This window comes from Podarcis liolepis (assembly GCF_965112155.1).
Source record: "Podarcis liolepis genome assembly, chromosome: 11".
Classification (NCBI taxonomy): Eukaryota; Metazoa; Chordata; class Lepidosauria; order Squamata; family Lacertidae; genus Podarcis; species Podarcis liolepis.
Genome location: NC_139565.1, coordinates 35,499,142 through 35,515,511, shown reverse-complemented (window position 1 = coordinate 35,515,511; position 16,370 = coordinate 35,499,142). Strand labels below are relative to the sequence as shown.

The window sequence follows — 16,370 nt, the reverse complement described above, 5'->3', positions numbered from 1 at the left end:
TTTCTGGACCATTTTCAAGGGCAGTTTCATGCAGAGCTGATAGCAATAATCCAACTGCAAGGTCACTACAACATAGGTTACTGATAGCAAGCTATCTCGGTCCAGGAAAGGTTGTAGCTGTTGAATGAACTAGAGCTGGATACAGTCATACCTCGGGTTACAGATGCTTCGGGTTGCACGATTTCGGGTTGCGCACCACGCTGAACCCAGAAGTACTGGAACGCCGAATCACAATCTGTGCATGCGCAGACGCGGCACTGCGGGTTGTGAACGTGCTTCCCGCATGCATCACGTTCACAACCTGAGCGTCCACTGTATACTGTATGCAGTCCTTTGCTACAGAGGTCACCTGTGCCTCTAATGATAGCTATGGCTCAAATAGATACAAGTTATGTACCTGCTACACTGAGGGTGGGTGGGTGCTACCCTATCCTAAATACTCCACCTCCTCAATTCCTAGACTTCATAACTGCTGATCCATAGTACCTCCATCTTATTGGGATTAAATAATCCGTTCTGTGATTCTCTTCGTCTAGCGTTTTTTTCGTCTTGCGAAGCAAGCCCATTGACGGATTAGCAGATTAGCGCTATTAGCGGCTTTTAGCGGCTTATCTGCTGATCGGATCAGCTGATAAGCGGCTTAGCGGCTTAGAAAAAGGGGGGGAAGGGAAAAACCCCCGCAGGAACTCGCAAGGCATTGTCGTCTTGCGAAGCAAGCCCATAGGAAATTCGTTTTGCGAAGCACCTCCAAAACGGAAAACCCTTTCGTCTAGCGAGTTTTCCGTCTTGCGAGGTATTCGTCTTGCGGGGCACCACTGTAGTTTATTAACCCTCTTTTAATTCATCACTGCCTCCAAGCATTAGTCTACCATAGCTACAGATGGAATAGACAGTTGGAGCTGGGCGTCTTCCTGCTCACTAAATCCTGTTTCTTCTTCAGCATCTGACACCTCCTCCTTGCAGTCTGTTCCCTCTTCTCCCTCTGACCACTCACTGTCATCCCACCACCAATCCCCTGGCTCTAAGCCAGCGGTTCTCAACCAGAGGGTCCCCAGATGTTGTTGAACTACAACTCCCATCATCCCTGAGCTCTGGCCTTGCTAGCTAGGGGTGATGGGAGTTGTGGTCCAACAACATCTGGGGACCCACAGGTTGAGAAAGGCTGCTCTAAGCCTTACTTCCTTGGGGGTTCCCCAACTGGTGCCCTCACCTACTCCTCTGAATCCAGCCAGTCCACAACAGCGGCCTAAAAGAGGCTTCCTGCCACTGATCTAGTTATACTGGTCAGCAGGAAGCCAGAAGAAGTTACATGATCTTCAACATATGGTATTATGTTATAATAAATATAAATAATAATAATAATAATAATAATAATAATAATAATAATAATAATCTATTATTTATACCCCGCCCATCTGGCTGGGTTTCCCCAGCCACTCTGGGCGGCTTCCAAAAGAATATTAAAATACTATGATACATCAAACATTAAAAGCTTCCCTAAACAGGGCTGGCTTCAGATGTCTTCTAAAAGTCTGGTAGTTGTTGTTCTCTTTGACATCTGGTGGGAGGGCGTTCCACAGGGAGGGCACCACTACCGAGAAGGCCCTCTGCCTGGTTCCCTGTAACTTGGCTTCTCGCAGTGAGGGAACCGCCAGAAGGCCCTCGGTGCTGGACCTCAGTGTCCGGGTAGAACGATGGAGGTGGAGAAATGCAAATCATATCTTCCATTACCATATAAGGCATATAGTATCAGGAGTCTGATGATTGTGCTGTTAACACAATTATTTAATAAGGATAAACAAACATAGCTGACACCACTTTGACAAATTCAGCTGAACTGGAAACTACATTGATGAAGTAATAGTAGTAAATATAGTATTACCGGTACATCCAATTCTATTTTGATCTTTTGCATGCTAGACAAATAGTTACCAGTGATGCACTTCATCTCTCAAGAGAGATTAATGCGACAGTAAAACAAAAAACAAGAAAACCCAGTCATGTCACAGTGTCACCTGCCACCTAATTAATCTGTGAAGTGGCACTAATGGCCTTGAAAACAGTTAAATGCTTTGTCAACCAGTTAGAGAAAAGTGTCATGATCGGTCAACTAGTGTGTATTCTGCAGAAATGGATAAGCCAAGCTTGATGAAGACAGCAGCTACACACTCATGGGTCTGAAGGAACTTTTTAAAAAAGGGAAAAAAGGAATGAAGTGGAAAATACTGTCTGTTGGCTATTTAAATAGGAAAGGAGGAAAAAAGGATGTGTGTTGAAAATTCTTGCTTTGTAAGAGATATGCATTCTCAAAATATTTTAGTAGCTTTACAATGGAAATTACAACAAAAAAAGAGAGTATCTTAGGAACATGTTTTGTGGAGCATAAAGGAATGCTAACCCACTTAAATTGCAACAAATTGGTTTTTACATATTGCAAAAATGTTACATTGAATAATAAAAAGTAGCCTCTATTTAAAAGTGACATAAGCTTAAAAAGCTACTTGTAGTTGCAAATATAACTGCCGACAATATGCTTGGTTTTAGATGAAAACAAAAGGGTTTTCCCCCTCTGGCATTAAATCATGCATGAAAGGAGGACAATTTTTTAAAAAACTGCATATGCCTCACATGCTGCTTCAAAATGGCAAAGCTTTGCGTGTCTGGCTCAGTGCCAGTTGACAGCTCAGCTGGATATCAATGCACATTCTGACCCCCCTTGCAGCGTGTCACTTCTGAATTGTTTCCGCAGTAGAAAGTTTATTCAACCTCTTTCTCAAATGCAGTGGACCGACCATCATTCTGCTATTTAATCATAGCAGAACAGGTTATTTTTCTGACAGCACTAAAGCCAGAGAGCAATTCCTAATGAACAGCTTGATACAAGTGGAATTTCGACTGTTTTAGCCTCAATTAATTCTGCTGTCAAAACAAATGATTGCTCTTAGTACTTAGATGTTAAGCTGGATCACAAAGGTCAATTTTGTATGTACAAACACACAAGCAATCTTTTCCTTGCTAACATCTGATGCCATTTCATATTTAGCACCAACAAATTTTCAAATTGAAAATGAGAGATATATAAACTGTCAGTCAATAATATTCTCCAACAGTAGCTTTTTCTGACTGATAAATAAAAACCAAACCACTCTCTAGATAACTCTGTGGCTATATTTAGACTTGGAAAGACAAGATGCATTTTTATCTCTTCCACATCATTACAACAAAACAAAGTCACTAAACATGTTAATCAAAAAATCTAGCATGTGAAAAGAAATGCAATACATATTGTTTACAAATATTTACTATGATTGGCAACTGGCCTTAACTGCAGAGATACTAAAGAATCAAAGCAGCCCAATTACTTAGGGGTTTCCCCTTTAGAACAACAATAGGCCAGTAGTACCTGTGTCACTGAAGGTAAATACATGTCAAATTCACAAAATTCCATTTCATATTCATTACACCTGAAAGGTTCTATCAAGACAAGTCCAGTGACAATGAATTTTAATAATTTAACACAATGCCAAGTTATATTCCCTGGGTTACAGAGAGTCAATGATCACAATACAATCAGCACACTCAAACAATATCCATGACATTAATTCATGGTACTAAAATGAAAATTAAGAAACCAAAGACAAAAAAAGGAAACACAATAAAGATAAATCTCAAAACATTTTTGTGAGCTACAAAGTATGACATGTCAGACCTAGACATATATTTGTAGGATTTTAACCTGCTGTGAAAGGTTAGTTTTATGCTTATTAATTAATGTCCTAAAAAATTCACCAAGAAGCTATGTTAAATGGGAAGACCATGTATCAGATTATTTGACCATATACCACTATGATCATACCTAGATTACAATTCAGCTAGTCATGACCCAATCACATTGCAAAAGAACAGTTCAATCATGATTAATGTAAATCCAATTACTGACTTTCATCACACAACTAACTTTAACCAGAGTGGATCCAGATCAATTTCCCCATGAAATAAAGAACTAGTGCTGGAGCTCTGTCTTGTCTGTGATCAGTGAAGAAAACAAGATGCATTAGATCTTGTTGTTCTAACAATATATGAACAAGAAAATGAAACAATGAGGTTCAGGATAATTTTGAATATTATGGGTTGTATCCAAAGTTGTCCATATGCATATGTAATGTAATTCCATTCACAGAATGGGAATTCACATTACTCTTTGCAGTCCCTTGCACACCCTCAAAATCTGCTTTAAGGTTGGAGGACCCTCTGGAGCAGGTTTTTTTAAAATGCAGGGAGGGCAAGAGAAAGTTAAAGGCCAGTGGCATGAGTAGAAGTCCACTCACACAATGCAGAATGAAAATAATGGTTCTGTATAACTTGGGCCTTAACAAAAAAATAATGTTAGGCTGTACTGCATGTCTTTTAAAACTCACAAATGTACTGGATGTTTTAGTATACGACATTATGCCATTGTTACCCAGAAGGATAAGATTCAAAATATACAAATCTTGTGTATGTTCCCTACTTTCGATTCCTTCAAGCAAACAATCTAAGGGTTCATCCTGTTAAAGTCCAAGCTGTATCTTAGTACAGTGGATGCTTGGGTTGCGAACGTGATCCGTGCGGGAGGCACGTTCGCAACCCGCAGCGTTTGCAACCTGCAGCGCCACGTCTGCGCACGCACGGATCGCGATTCGGCACTTCTGAGCATGTGCAAAGCGCAACTTAGTGCTTCTGCGCAAGCACCAAAACCCCAAAGTAACCTGTTCTGGTACCGAATGTTCCGGCGTATTAGGCAACTGGGCGTATAAGATGGCCCCCCAACTTTTGCTGTTATATTATAGAGTTTGGCCTCCACCGCCCTCACCTGTGGGGATGCCCAGCTCTTTGGAGCCCTGGCCGAAGCTGCACACCACCTCCTGCGGCAGGCTCTTCATGGCACCCGCGAGCTGAGCGAAGCCCCACGCGGCCACAGCGGAGGCCGGATCCGGCTCCCATGACGGCGGCAGCAGGCGTGTGGGCGAGCGCCACGCTTAGAAGGACTTTCCGCGGTGAGGAGAGAGCAGCAGTCAATGAACACGCGGGGCCTTGCACTGCGTCACAGGAGGCTGCGTCCCCTTTCGTGGGAAGGAGGAGGAACGACGGCAGAAGGGGTGCCTCTGCTCACTGGCTCCCTCTCCTCCTTCCAAACAGGTGGCTCCGCGTATACCCAGCGTATAAGACGACCCCCAACTTTTGGGATGGTTTTCCTGGGTTAAAAAGTCATCTTATATGCCGGAACATATGGTACTTCTGGGTTCAGCGCAGTGCGCAACCTGAACACATGCAACCTGAAGTGTCTATAACCCAAGGTATGACTGTAGTCTTGTATACCCATTTTTTATCTCTTCCACACTTCTGATAATTTCCGTAGAAGTGTTAACCAGTTGAACTACCAGAACAGTCTAACCTTCCCAGCACTTTAGAATGTGTTTTACATACATGCATAAGAGCAAATGCAGACCAGTTCAGGGTTCTTGTACCTTTAAGAGTTGTGTACAGGTGAGGAACCATAACAGGTTTCACCTCCTTGAATATTAGCTTGGGCAGGCCATGGGTTTTGTAAATCATTTATGTATACTACTAGATCACAACTTTTAACTACTGCACACTGCCAGTGAATTAAAAAAGAAATAGTAAAACTGATTTCCTCCAACTCTATCAACCTGAGATTCTCTCCTTTTCCTATTTACACTACTCATCTGCTCAGTCAAATAATGCCCTATTGTAACTTCAGTCTGCCAAAATAAAAAAGCAATACCTGTTTTTAAAAACTGAAGCAGCACTGCAGAAAGTTGCACAAGCAATTCATCTATAAAGCACAGAAAACTAGAGACTACACCGTTTCTGTCCTTTAATATACACTGTGGGCATATCTATGTTCAAGCAAAATATAGAAGCTGAGAAGGCAAAGTGTTTTCAAGTATTACCCTTAAAGTAAGGGAGAACTAATTGGGTCTGGTACAGGTGCCAATGTGGTCTGTAAATTCCTGGCTGGAATTTCTACAGGGGTTGTAAAAATTAATTGTAATGTATTTGTTTTGAATTCATTTAAGCTCTGATTAAGTTGTCAAAGCTGAACTTTTTTTGCATTTTATTGTAATTCAACATCAACTTTGCTGTGTGCATGCACTTATGTATGGTGTCTACTTTGAATACAATGATGTTCAATTAAAATGAGGATTAGCTAACATTCTCTTGGCCCTCCTAACTTTCCTGATCTGCAGCATACACTCCAGTTGGACTTCTAACATGGTGCTTTTAAACAACTCTCAAGTATCTGAATGATTTTACTTTTTTGACTTGGCCTTTCAAATTCCTTTTTACAAATCCCTTCATTTTGGGCAAGTTTCTTGTTATGAAATCAAATGTGACCGTGTTGAATTTTCTTAGCAATCATTCATTTACATGTATATTTAATAGCACTGTGGTCACTGCTCCCAACTGACTTAACAACACATATCTGATGTCAGGTCATGGATACTGCTAAAGATTAAGTCCAAGGTCACTGCCCCTCTGGTCAGTTCCATGACCAACCACTTTAAGATATAGTAATTTGGGGTATCTAGAATTTTACCTCTTTGGAACATATATGTAGTCAGTCTACATCAGGGTAGTTGAAATCAGCCATTTCTACAACATTTCATCTTTTGGATTTTATGTGCATTTAATGATCCCGGCAAAAATAAAAATAAAAAAGGTTTCTATTTTTAGAATGAGGACAGCTGGAAGTTGATTTACAACCCTATACATGTTTATTCAGAAGTAAGCCTCACTCCCAAGGTACATGGGTACAAAACTGCAGCCCTTGAAGTCTTGTCTCTACTGGGATTTTCCAATACTACATCAAATAAGATGATGCTAAGTAATATATGCACATTAGTCATGGAAATTAATGCCTTGGAAACATGTAACTGATCTGCAGAACATCAGAATGCTAGCCTAGAAACAAATGTGACAAGGTTTAAAAATATTGTGCAACAAGTGCAGAACAATTATGGTAAACGTGGCAGCTGTTTGCAGAACACAGCTATTAATTTTTATGGACTATTTTAAGCATAACACAATTAGGCAATAAAAAATACAGCTGAAGACAGGAAAGAATATGATTGGAGAATCAATAATTTAATCTGTTTGAATGTCACATGGAAGGAATTTAACCTTTGTTTGACTGGAAATAAAAGATTTCAAAACTATTTTTATATTGTAAGAATGTAAGAAGAGCCTTCTGACTGAGGCCAATGGCCAACTAGATGCCCATAGAAAGTCTGCAAGCAGGACTTGAGCAAAACAGAATTCTTCCCTTCCTCCATTGTCAGCGACTGTAGCAATGACTTGTAGCAATTGATAACCTCATCCTGGATGAATTTGTCTAATCCTCTTAGACATCCTTAAAGCCATCCAAGTTGATGACCATTATTACTTATTGTGGGAGCAGGTGTCAGAGTTTAACTATGCACCAACTGAAGAAGTACTTTCTTTTGTCAGTCCTGAATGTTCTAACAGTCAGTTACTGGATGTCCACAAGTTCTAGGTTTATGAGACGGCGCGGAATCTCTGAACACTTTCCCTACACCATATATAGCTTTATGATGTCTCCTCTTACTCACTTTATCTCTAAACCAAAAAGCACCCAAAACTATAACCTTGCTTTATAGGGGAGTTGCTCTATCCCCTTGATAATTTTGGTTAACCTTTTCCAGTTCCACAATATCCATTTTGAAGTGCGGTGACCAGAACTATTCACTGTAATCAAAGTATATTTGCACCCTAGATTTCTATGGCATTATCATATTGCCTATTTTATTTTCAATTCCTTTCCTAATAATACCCAGCATGGAATTCACCTTTTCACAGTTGTCCCCCCCCCCCATTTTTTTTTTACTTTGAACTGGCATTATCCAAAGAAAAAAGAATCATGATAGTGAACTAAATATCTGCATTCATTACTTCCAGTAAATTACAGTTATATATGCATAGTATCAATTAGATGGAGGTCTGTGTGTGTGTGTGTGTGTGTGTGTGTGTGTGTGTGCATTGAACACTGGAAGATAATATCAAGCAATCTATTATTTAAAAAAATTCCAAATCAATTATTTTGTATCTCTTACCAGGTCGCTCTTTGCCTGTGCCTTTTGACTCAGCAAATTTTTGTATCAAACTTTCAACTGTTGTGTTTGCCATGTTATTTATAAATTCTTCATGTACCTTTGAGAAAAAGAACACTAGTAAATATAACTTTGTGGGCTACAGCAATTTGCACACAAACGGATTGCTCAATTATTACACTTCCCATCTTGCTCTTATAACTGAAAAGTGTCAGGCTGGGACTCAAAAAACCATGAAACTAGCTTCAAAAGAGGTCCGGGGGCAGCGGGAAGCGCTTCCCGCTGTCCCCGGACCTCTTTTGAAGCAAGGGGCGGTGGGGAGAAGCGATCTCCCCGCAGCCCCTTGCTTCAAAAGAGGTCCGGGGGCAGCGGGGAAGAAGCGCTGCGCTTCCCGCTGTCCCCGGACCTGGGGCTGCGGGGAGAAGATCGCTTCTCCCCGCCACCCCTTGCTTCAAAAGAGAAGACCCGCTGTCCCCGGGGCAAGCTTCGTTTTGCGAAGCAAGCCCATAGGGAAATTCGTCTTGCGAGGCAACTCGAAAACGAAAAAACCTTTCGTTTTGCGAGTTTTTCGTCTCGCGAGGCGTTCGTCTTGCGGTATACCACTGTATTACCAAACTTACCCCTTACAGAGTTTTCCTACTTCTCTAAATACTGTTCTTAGCTCACAGCTTATTATTGGATTAGGTGCAGTTTGTGAAGAATCTTGCATTTCAGATCTCTTCCAAAATTTACGGCATATTATTAAGCTAAACTATGTGATACAGGCAAAGAATATGTGCTGCCTGTGTACAGCAAAGAGATCCAAAGAGCTTTTTAAATCCAATACAAAAAGAAAAAACTATCCCAACCAACAAAAGAACCAGGTGTCTGTGGATCTTACTGGTTTATACTCCAAGCAAAAGCTGCTTTTTATTTCTTCTTATCCTAGAAATACATAATCACCAAACTTATTTTTACAACTAGATACAGGTAATGGAGGAACAATCTATAAAACTTGACTGAACGTTTATCACACACCCATATCTTCCTCCACACCTACAGCAGTAGATTAAATACAAGTCCTGCTAAAATTGGATACCTACAAACTTCAGTGAAGATGAAATACATCTTAATTTATAGCCTGAATAATAAGAGCTACTATAAATACTCACCTCGCCAATTTGTAAGTGAACTTCTTTGACCGTATTTGAAAAACATTCTATAATCTCTTTCATATGGAACAGATGCATTTCTTCAATGTCTTGAAATTTCTGCAGAACAAATAAATGTTGTGTTTAGGGCTTATTTAGAGTTAAAACAGCTTAAGTCAAAACTGGATTTAAAATACTGATATACTGAACTGTCCACTGAGCTCCCATAATTAGCTTGCTTTCACATTTGGGATTATGGAAGACATTCATCAGTTAAGCTGTATCTAGTCTTGGTTCTAACTCATCCTTCAGCTGCTTAATATTGCAAAGACTCTACCAATCATGTGACAAAGTAAGGCCCTATCCACAGTAACTGAAAATTCACTTATACATAGTATAGCTTCTTCTGTTTTTCAAAATTCCACTGGACGCTTATTTCGCCGTTTGAATCCCTGACATGTCCAGGAAATTACAGATGTATGGCAACCCTACCTAAAGTCTATACATCTCAGTCACATGTAACATTTCAGTAAATGAACATTACTACTGCAGAAAGTTAAGGTCTTAATATGATGAGTGGAAAAGTCTTTCCCCCCTATACAATCATGTTTGAAACAGACCCATTTTGTGGGTTTTAAGAGTTTAGACAGCAAACTTAAAAACTGAAAAATAAGTATGAGACTGAAAAAAGGCCCATGTGAGGTTTAGCCTTCATCGACTACAGCTGCCACTTCTGCTTTATTAACTTATCAAATCCTGGCATATATATTTTATATTCAAAATTTTGAACTTAATTTCATCAAGGAAATTATATCAATCTTTTTTATTTGTTTGTTTTACTTTTTTACTCTGCCCTTCTGTTGCAGTCACCAACAACTCCAATGGACCAAATTCTATTGATATTCAGTTCAATCCTATAAATGCCAACGTACTTTTAAAAATTGATATGCCAAATCTAATCAAAATAAAGTGATGTGCATTAAGAATCTTCCAACAAGTATGCAATGTGAAGCTTCTGTTCTACTGCAACACAAAGAACTAACTTAAAATACACAAACTCAAACACAGTACAGTTTGTTTGCTTTGCAAATACGACATTCTTTGCCAAGGAAGCTCTCAGCTTGGCTTAAATGGCAGGCATACTTCACATATTTTTCATGTTTATGTTATTTCTCTATTTATTAACAACAGTTTTAGGACCAAAAGTTAAGTGTTTAATATCAAAACTAAAATGGCAATATTCAAGTAGCACAACAAATTCCACAATAAATTTGATCCAGGTGAAAGAAGCAAATCATTATGTAAGAAGAAATTAGCCAGGGGGAGTGTAATGTTGTTTCTCTATCCCATGCACTTAAACTTATCCAAAAGTATTTCCTGACACAAAAGTTCAAATTCTGAACCCAGAACTTAAAGCCAACTGTGCAGATTAGGAACACTTTTATTTAATTTGCTGACTGTATTCTCTTTTTCCAGACTCCTTGGAAAATTGTAAGTGAGAAGAGCAGAGACTGTGCAAATTATAGTGTTTGCCTTGCAGATACTGAAAAGAAGGTTTACCTGTGCAGTTTCGGTCATTCTTTGTTCAAAATCAGATTTTGCTGTAGCATATTTTTCAACATAGAGTTTATATGTATCGGTAGCCTTCTTGGATTTTACTGCTGCCTAAAATAAAATAATAAAATAATAATGATTGTAGGGAAGGAAGAAATAACAAGGCATACTTTTTACAATCAATTTAGCTGACTTACAATTTCATGTTTTGCTCCCTCACAGTAATTTCCAGTTCTTACCACATGAGGGCTCATGCAAACAACATACCACATGACATTAAGTTGCTATATCACCTTGCAATGTTAAAACACAGTTGTTAGTAATCTCGAACACATTTTAAAATAACTTTGAGTTTATTGAAACTCGAAGGGGAAACATAGAACAAGATGGCAGGAAGATGACAGGAAGAGCTGTTCAACAATGGAACAGACTCCCACGAGAGGTGGTGGACTCTCCTTCCTTGGAGGTTTTAAAGCAGAGGTTGGATAGCCATCCGTCATGTGTGATCTAGTTGACATTCTTGCATTGCAGGGGGTTGGACTAGATGACCCTTGGGATCCGTTTCCAGTTCCACAATTCTATGATCCTATGATTCTATTTTAATATATTTTCTCTACTAATCCTTTCAAAGCATTTTTAATGATATATAAACAAGTAGTGAACACTATGGTGTTAATCTTTCCTGAATCTCACTACATATATTAGATTTTCCATTAAAATCAAGTTTATTGGCTCAGTTACACTGCACAGTCTCCATGTAGCACTATGCCTGTTTTAAAGAAAAATTCCAACTAGACCCAAAGTTGAATTTACCATAATCATTCTCTCCTTTGCACTTCAACGGTGGAAAACTGAATTGTTCAGAGGAATCAAATACATTACGTGTTCAAATGCCGCTACACTTTTCAAGCTGAAAGTAATCATGCTTGCTTGTGGCATCAGAGTCTACTGCATGCTGACCATGTTAAGACATCCATTTAGACATTTAAATGGATGGTAACTTTTTTTTAGTAGTCTGAGACATATTACATAGCCTAATAGAAGGTGCTTTGGGGGAAATGTGTTTTCCTCACAGTAAATTCAGCAGGGGCTACACATAACTGACCAAGTGAACAAAACTGAGCAGGGCAATCCTAACAGGGGTCAAAGACTAGATGCTGTGGTGGTTCCACTGCTCCAAAATGTTGCCTGCTCCTGCCAGTCAGGGTGGAAGATGCAGCTTTTTGTATTTTTGCTGGGCCAGTTGCAGGGCTGGCAAGTTAAGGCGCCAAAGGATCAAGCTCCTCAGGGATCTACAGTGGTATGGATCCCAGTGGATCCCACCAGAACACGCTGTTTCCCCAGGGCTTGCTTTTGGCTACCACTGGTGGGAGTCTTTGCCCACACAGGCAGTGTTCGGGCATTTGTCACAGCAAAGTTAACTCAGTGACACTACTCTCTGCTGGCAGAGAGGAGCTTATGCTGCATCCTGGCCCACCCTCATCATCTACATCAGGTGGTTAGGATTACAGCCTCAGTGAATCTCAAAATGTTGCACCTGTGCAGACATAAGCTAATTCAATAAGCAAACAGAACCTTACTTTATACTATTATATAACATACTATTGTTTGTTTTACGCAAAAGACATCCTTTGATTATCCTTATTTTTTACACTGAAAAATACTAAAAGCAGCAATGTCAAATGGATGTTTTCTATCTGTGCAGTTAGACTATTAAACTATAAAGAAAGGCAGCTAAATCTTTGAAACATTACCTTGTCTATTTCTCTCTGTGTTGCACCTTCCTTTTTCAAACGTTCCTGTTCCACACACTTTGAATTGTAGTTTTCTTTTGCTTTTTGAAGGGCCTGAGTAATATTCTGAATATTTTGCATTGCTTCCAAAGTTCCTGAAACTTCTTCTTTAGTCTGTTAAATATGACATGTGTGTTAAACACTACCAATTTAATATTTTCATCTGAAGTTATTAAAATGCATTAAAATGACTATACACAACCTTTTTATGAGCTTTTAATTGTTCATCTCCATACTTCTGCACTTCTTTTATTAGCTCTTGCAACTTCCGAACAAGTTCTAAGTGACAGCTTGCCAATTTTTCTGATGATGATTTAAAAACATCCCAGACTGGTGCAAATGTCCTACAAATAAGAGAGAGAAAATGGGTGTTTTAGTGCTGAAATAGCTTGAAAGCAAAAAATAAATGATAAATAACTACGGTTTTCTTTAATTGCAACTCCTAAGGATATTTGATTGAGTCTTACTTTTGTTTACTTTTATTCTGTTTTCTTGTTGACCCAACAAAAATATATTCCCTATGACCCAATAAGAATTTCTAAGTCCTGCATTTCAAGGTTTGACAAATGTCACCACAGCTTCTTATTACTGCTCAATGCATATTCAGGACTAACTTAAAATTACTTGGTTTAGAAGCAAAAAAAAGGTAATTAGTAGGAGTAAACAATTCACTTACTATAACAAGAACAGGGTTAGGAATGCTCTCCAATTCAGAAATTTACTCTAGATGTGGGAGCTCTGACTGAACAGGATGTTTTAAGTTTTCATCCCTGTTCAAAGGCTTACAAGCACAGCTGAGGCAAGCAGTGCCTCGGTTCCAATTGTGTCATATTCCTGCAGATAATTTTAGGCCTGGTAGTCCTAAATCTCATTCTTGGCAAAATATGATGCTCCACCAAGGCTTTGGGCACTCCTGCTCTAGTTAGGCAGTTGGGGCCTTGGGCATAGCAGGATGGAATGGCAGGGACATTACAGGGAGGCACTCTGTGAATAACTTTCAATTGTTTTTACAAATGTTTAGATGAAGAACTCATCAATGTTTTAGGTTTTTTAACATTCAAATGGAGCACTTATTAAAATATTACTCCTCTAGGAAGTTAAATGTCAAATTTCCACTAAAGAGAGAGTCACATATGGGTTAAACTTGTAAGCTACTAAGGGCTGCCCAAATTCAATTCAGTAAAGGAAGTAGGTTTGCATTCACATATTTCCTTCTACTGAATGAATGTGGCAACTACCTGGCTAATAGTTAGCAGCCACTTTACATACTTTATCTTATAATAATTGCTATTGCCTTGTAAGGTAGGACAGATTCTTTTCATTCCCATATTCAACACGTAACTACCCAAGTTCTTCCATACATAGAATATATCATGCTTCAGTAAATTCATGCAAAATACACAAACATTTTGCATTTTCTTTAAATGCATAGGTTTTTGTTTTTATTCAGAAAACACACACAAAAGAAAGAAAAAAGGAGTAAGCTCCCAAAGCCATGTACACACATACAGAGCTCAGTTTTAAGTGTTGTATACATCCACAAACATTCCAGATAATTCTGTAATATAATTAAGTATTAGTATTATATTATACAGAGAAAGGCAGAAAAGCTCCTCTAACAGCCTCCAAGAACCTGCACAAAATTATTTTGTTTTTAATCATCATAACTTACCCAAGCTGTGAATAATTGCTTGCTGATTTGGCTAGCTTTGTCATTGATCTTGAATATGCCTCTTCTATTGTAGCTCTATCAACGGAAGAAGACAATCAGCAGTCCAAAACCAAAATATGTACAAATCTTAGAGGACATGAACAAATGCACTGTTTGTTAACAAACCACTACCTTAGTTAGTCTAAAGCTAGCCTAAAATCACGTGTTTTAACCCAATCTGCTGTGTGTTTTTTCCCCCTAAGAGTCACATAAACCAATAGGTAGAAGAATAGCTGAGTGTGGATCATTAGGGGGACAAAGACGGGTGGTGACTCATCAAAAGCTGAGCCATCAGGACATTTTCAATGCCTGCTATCAAGGGGGATGGAGCCCCTCCTCCAGTGTGTGTTAGTGGGCAGAGATAAAAGGGGTTTAGGTTTTCAGCTTGGATAATGTAGGCTCAGGGAAATCCTTTTCAGTCTGTTAGAGGCAACAAGGAAGAAGAAGGGGATCCAGGGACAGCATGTAGGCTGATTGTAACAGAGAGACACACACACACACACACAGAGACAAACAGACAGACAGACAGACAGACAGACAGACAGACAGACAAGAGAAAGAAGATGGCTGGTTTCTGTGTTTTGGACCCAAATGCTGCTGTGCTGATGGGAGAAGCAAGAGACCCTCTTTGAGTATAATGGTTTGAACCTCTCTATATTGACCAGGGTGGTCCAACACATGGCCATCAGCAGCATTGGATGCTCCTACCCTTCACAGTCCTCATGCTGCCTTCCCAAAGCCAGGTAAGTGAGGTGCTGGGCTTTGGGAAGAAAGTGTGAGGGCTCTGATAGGGTGCTAGAGTCCTCCTACCCCCTTTCCAAAGCGTAGTTAGGGCTTTCCCAGCTTTGGGAAGGAGGTGGGAGGGCATTAGGTCCCTGCCAGAACCTTAAATCTCCTTCACAAAGCCTGGTGCCTTCCTTAGCCAGCTTTAGGAAGGCAGCATGAGGGCTGGGGGGTCATCAACCCCCCCCCATGTGTGTGTGACAAGGTGGTGTGCAGCCCATGATTTCTATGTCACAGTTTTCTTGAGGCCCACTTGGTATGAAAAGTTGGATGGCCTGATGTAAGTTCAGGTTGTATATACAGTGGTACCTTGGTTTACGAACTTAATCCATTCTGAAAGTCCGTTCTTAAACCGAAACCATTCTTAAATCGAGGCATGCTTTCCCTAATGAGGCCTCCTGCTACTGGTTCCCTTCCACCATTCAGCTTCCGTTCTTAGACTGAGGTAAAGTTTGCAAACTGGGACACTACTTCCGTTTTGCAGAGTTTGTAAACCTAATTGTTCGTAAACAGGCCTGTTCTTAAACCGAGGTACCACTGTATGTGTAAATAAACAGTATATCATCAAGACACCATAGCCTCCACTGTGCCGCATTGTCCAAAAGGAAACACAGACCTTGGGTAAAGTGTGCCTGCAACCCCTGAAATTTCACACTACTCATGAAGATATGGGTGGTGTCTAATAATATTATGTGCTTTCTTATTAAGCCTTTGTAAACTCCTTCGCAAATTGATATTGACTGCTGCACAAAATTGCCTCTCTATACAATCTAATCCCAGATATATCTAGCAGATACATTCCTTGAGAAGGTAACTAATTTGGATTTGTTGCATGATTAATTCCTCTAATGTTAGATCCCTAGGTCAAGGCAGTTACACTGATGTTTCAATGCAACTTTATTCCAAATATTGGAGAAGTTTGTTTGAAAGATTACTTTTAAAGCACTATAACAGGGGTAGGCAACCTAAGGACCGTGGGTCGGATGCCGCCCAATAGCCTTCTCAATCTGGCCCACAGACAGTCTGGGAATCAGTGTGTTTTTACATGAGTGGAATGTGTCCTTTTATTTAAAATGAATCTCTGGGTTATTTGTGGGGCCTGCCTGGTGTTTTTACATGAGTAGAATGTGTGCTTTTATTTAAAATGCATCTCTGGGTCATTTGTGGGGCATAGGAATTCGTTCATATCCCCCCCCCCATATAGTCTGGCCCCCCACAAGGTCTGAGGGATGGTGCACTGGCCCATGGCTGAAAAAGGTTGCTGACC

General features: G+C 39.8%; 1 protein-coding gene across 2 annotated transcripts in view; it reads right to left on the bottom strand.

Moving 5' to 3' along the window:
• The window catches only part of FCHO2 (FCH and mu domain containing endocytic adaptor 2), a 63,842-nt gene that overhangs the window by 28,746 nt on the left and 18,726 nt on the right, over positions 1 to 16,370 (bottom strand). For both annotated transcript variants that reach the window (XM_083465244.1, XM_083465243.1), the window contains exons 3-8: positions 14,282 to 14,356; positions 12,812 to 12,953; positions 12,571 to 12,723; positions 10,823 to 10,927; positions 9,284 to 9,382; positions 8,136 to 8,232 (exon numbers count right to left, since the gene is read on the bottom strand). In XM_083465244.1, coding sequence (XP_083321370.1) covers positions 8,136 to 8,232; positions 9,284 to 9,382; positions 10,823 to 10,927; positions 12,571 to 12,723; positions 12,812 to 12,953; positions 14,282 to 14,356 — 671 coding nt within the window. The remainder of the gene's footprint in view (positions 1 to 8,135; positions 8,233 to 9,283; positions 9,383 to 10,822; positions 10,928 to 12,570; positions 12,724 to 12,811; positions 12,954 to 14,281; positions 14,357 to 16,370) is intronic.